Below are 2,439 nucleotides of genomic sequence, written 5' to 3'. Positions count from 1 at the left end.
GGGGCGGCTGGGCCAAGGGGCGTTCCCCCAAAAGCGCCGGCCCGGCACAGCCTCACAGGGCAGGAGCCGGCTGCTTTCCCTGATAAAACTCCTCCCAGCGGCTCTCGAAGAAGCGGCGCATGGTGCGCCCGGCGCGGCCCACCTCCGACTCATCCTCGTTGAAAGTCTGGCAGTTGTCGAACACCAGCAGTGCATCGGCCAAGAACTCCTCCGAGCTCATGTACCTGGGAGGGGTGGGAGGGGGGTGGTTAGAGGGAGCTGCCTCCGAGCCCCTGACCCCCATCCCTTCCTCCCTGGTGCCCCCTTGCCCCTGGGACCTCAGCCCTGGGCAGCCCAGTTCTGCCCCACTGCTCCTGCCCCGCGAGCAGATGCTTTGCCCCGAGCTCACCCGCCTCGAAGCAGCCGCGTGCGCATGGTGGCGAAGTCCATGGGGTTCTTGATGATCTTGCGGTAGCCGGGCACCAGGCGGGGGTTGACGGGCTCCAGGAAGGGCCAGGCATCCTCATGGGCCTCCATCTCCATCAGGATGATCCTAGGGGGCAAGGCCAAGGCTCAGAGGCAGGGCCAAGGCTCAAGGGGGCAGGGCCAGAGACCCAAGATATTACCTATGGATGGGGGCACCAGTCCAGAGAAGGTCCCTTGCTCCCACCCATGTTGCTCCCTCCCTGCATCGGGGGCAGGTTCCCCCCATACAGGGGATCCCGCCTGCAGCCCCCCGCACTCACTCGCAGAAGGTCAGGTCGTTGCTCTGGCCCCGTGGAGACACTCTCCTCCGCTTGGCAGGCGACAGCCCCTCTCCGGAGTAGCGGGGCACGGCCGGGGGGTCGCGGCACGGCCCTGCCCGGCGCCGAGGGCTCTCATCCTCCTCTGCGAAGCCCCCCCCAAAGAGTCGCCCCCGTTTCCGCTTCTTGCCCCGCCATGGGGAGCCGGGCTCTGGTGGGTATTCGCCTGAGGCCTGCAGGTGCAGTGGGACAGTGTCATGGCCCCACGCTCCTTTCGCCCCAATCCACAGGGGCTGGGGAAACCAGAGGGGGGCCAGGGTGGGCACTGGGGAGGGATGGGGCCATACCTGGGCCAAGCAGATGGAGCAGAACCAGTCGCCCTCAGGCACAGCTGCCATCTTGGGCCGGTGGCAGTAGAGGTGGCAGCCGCGGTCGCAGCCATCGCACAGCAGAAGGTGCTCGTCATCATCCCCTCGCCGGCAAACGAGGCAGGTCTGTGGGGCGGGGGCCAGGCCAGCTCAGGATTTTAGATCTTGGAGCTTCCCCGGACCCTGGTGCCTCCTCCCAGCTCCCCCCGACTCACCACTTTGTTGACGGACTTCTCCCAGGCAATGGACTTCTCCAGCTGGCAGATGCAGAGTGAAACTTGGGCTGCACTCCGACACCGCTCCAGTGTCTGGCGCCATGTCCGCATGCGGGGCGTGATCTCGTACGTGCTGCAGGGAGGGGTTGTAAGACTCAGAGGTGCTGGGGGGCGGGGGGCAGGGGGCTGCTCTCACACTTGTGAACCCGTCCCCAACCCCTTGCAGAAGGCAGCTGCTGCCCAGTTCGTGCAGAGGGAGAAACTGAAGCACACCATGGGGAGAGAGACCTCAAGACACCCCAGTGGATACCCCTCCCCTTCGCAGCAAGGGGAGAAGAACCCAGGAGTCTGGCTATGGGCGGGGGGGGGCACTCACATCTCAGCGCCGCCCAGGTCAGAGCCTGAGGGGCCGCTGAGCAGCGCCTTCTCCAGCACCACGTCGTGGGGGGCCCAGAGTGGCTCCTTCAGGTAGCGCCGCTCCACGTTCTGCTCCAGGGCGCCGAGGCGCAGCACAGCCAGATCCAGTGGGTTGGAGGCCTCGCGCCGTGGCACCGGTCCCTCCCGCCGGCCCCGGCCCCCCAGCTCCTCCAGTGCCTCTGTCTTGTGCTCGCAGTACTGCAGGTCACCCCGCACGGAGTCCGGGCTCGGGCACATCCAGCCCTGGTGGGGGGCAGGGTCTTAGCTGAGGGGCTGCCACCACAGGCTTCAGAGTCCCCACAAGCCAGCTCTGGGTTGCACCCAGCTCTAGGGTGATGCAGAGACACCGCCCCCCCCACCCGCCTGATGGAGTGGAGAGGGGGCCTGCTGCTGGTGCCTGGAGACCTCCCCTGGTTCTGGAGCCTCCCCCGCCCCAGTTTCCCCTGGGGAAACCTCTCCCCTGGCTCCAGGGACCCCATTCCCTTGGCCTGGCTCCAGGGAACACTCCCCTCACCCCACTGCTGCAGCACCTACCCGGATCTGCAGGTCGGCCTGTAGCACCCGCTGCTCCAGCTCCTCCACCCGCCGCAGCACGTCCAGGTCTGCCTCAAAGGCCCGCTCCATTGCCGACCAGCCTGCCGGGGCCGCAGGGCTTGTGCCTGCCTGGAAGATGGGGTCTGGGCGGTGGAGAGGCGTGGGGGGGAGGGGAGGGAAGTC

General features: G+C 67.3%; 1 protein-coding gene across 1 annotated transcript in view; it reads right to left on the bottom strand.

Moving 5' to 3' along the window:
- Positions 1-6: 6 nt before the first annotated feature.
- Positions 7-2,439, bottom strand: part of BAZ2A (bromodomain adjacent to zinc finger domain 2A) — a 27,750-nt gene continuing 25,317 nt past the window's right edge. Inside the window, exons 21-27 of the mRNA XM_019511655.1 lie at positions 2,257-2,399; positions 1,682-1,965; positions 1,306-1,438; positions 1,070-1,216; positions 726-955; positions 389-532; positions 7-224 (exon numbers count right to left, since the gene is read on the bottom strand). Of these exons, the coding sequence (XP_019367200.1) occupies positions 53-224; positions 389-532; positions 726-955; positions 1,070-1,216; positions 1,306-1,438; positions 1,682-1,965; positions 2,257-2,399 (1,253 nt within the window). The 3' untranslated portion in view covers positions 7-52. The remainder of the gene's footprint in view (positions 225-388; positions 533-725; positions 956-1,069; positions 1,217-1,305; positions 1,439-1,681; positions 1,966-2,256; positions 2,400-2,439) is intronic.

This window comes from Gavialis gangeticus, unplaced genomic scaffold, assembly GCF_001723915.1.
Source record: "Gavialis gangeticus isolate Ggan-Ray unplaced genomic scaffold, GavGan_comp1, whole genome shotgun sequence".
Taxonomy (NCBI): domain Eukaryota; kingdom Metazoa; phylum Chordata; order Crocodylia; family Gavialidae; genus Gavialis; species Gavialis gangeticus.
The sequence above is the reverse complement of the archived record's forward strand: the minus strand, read 5'-3'. Positions and strand labels throughout refer to the sequence as shown.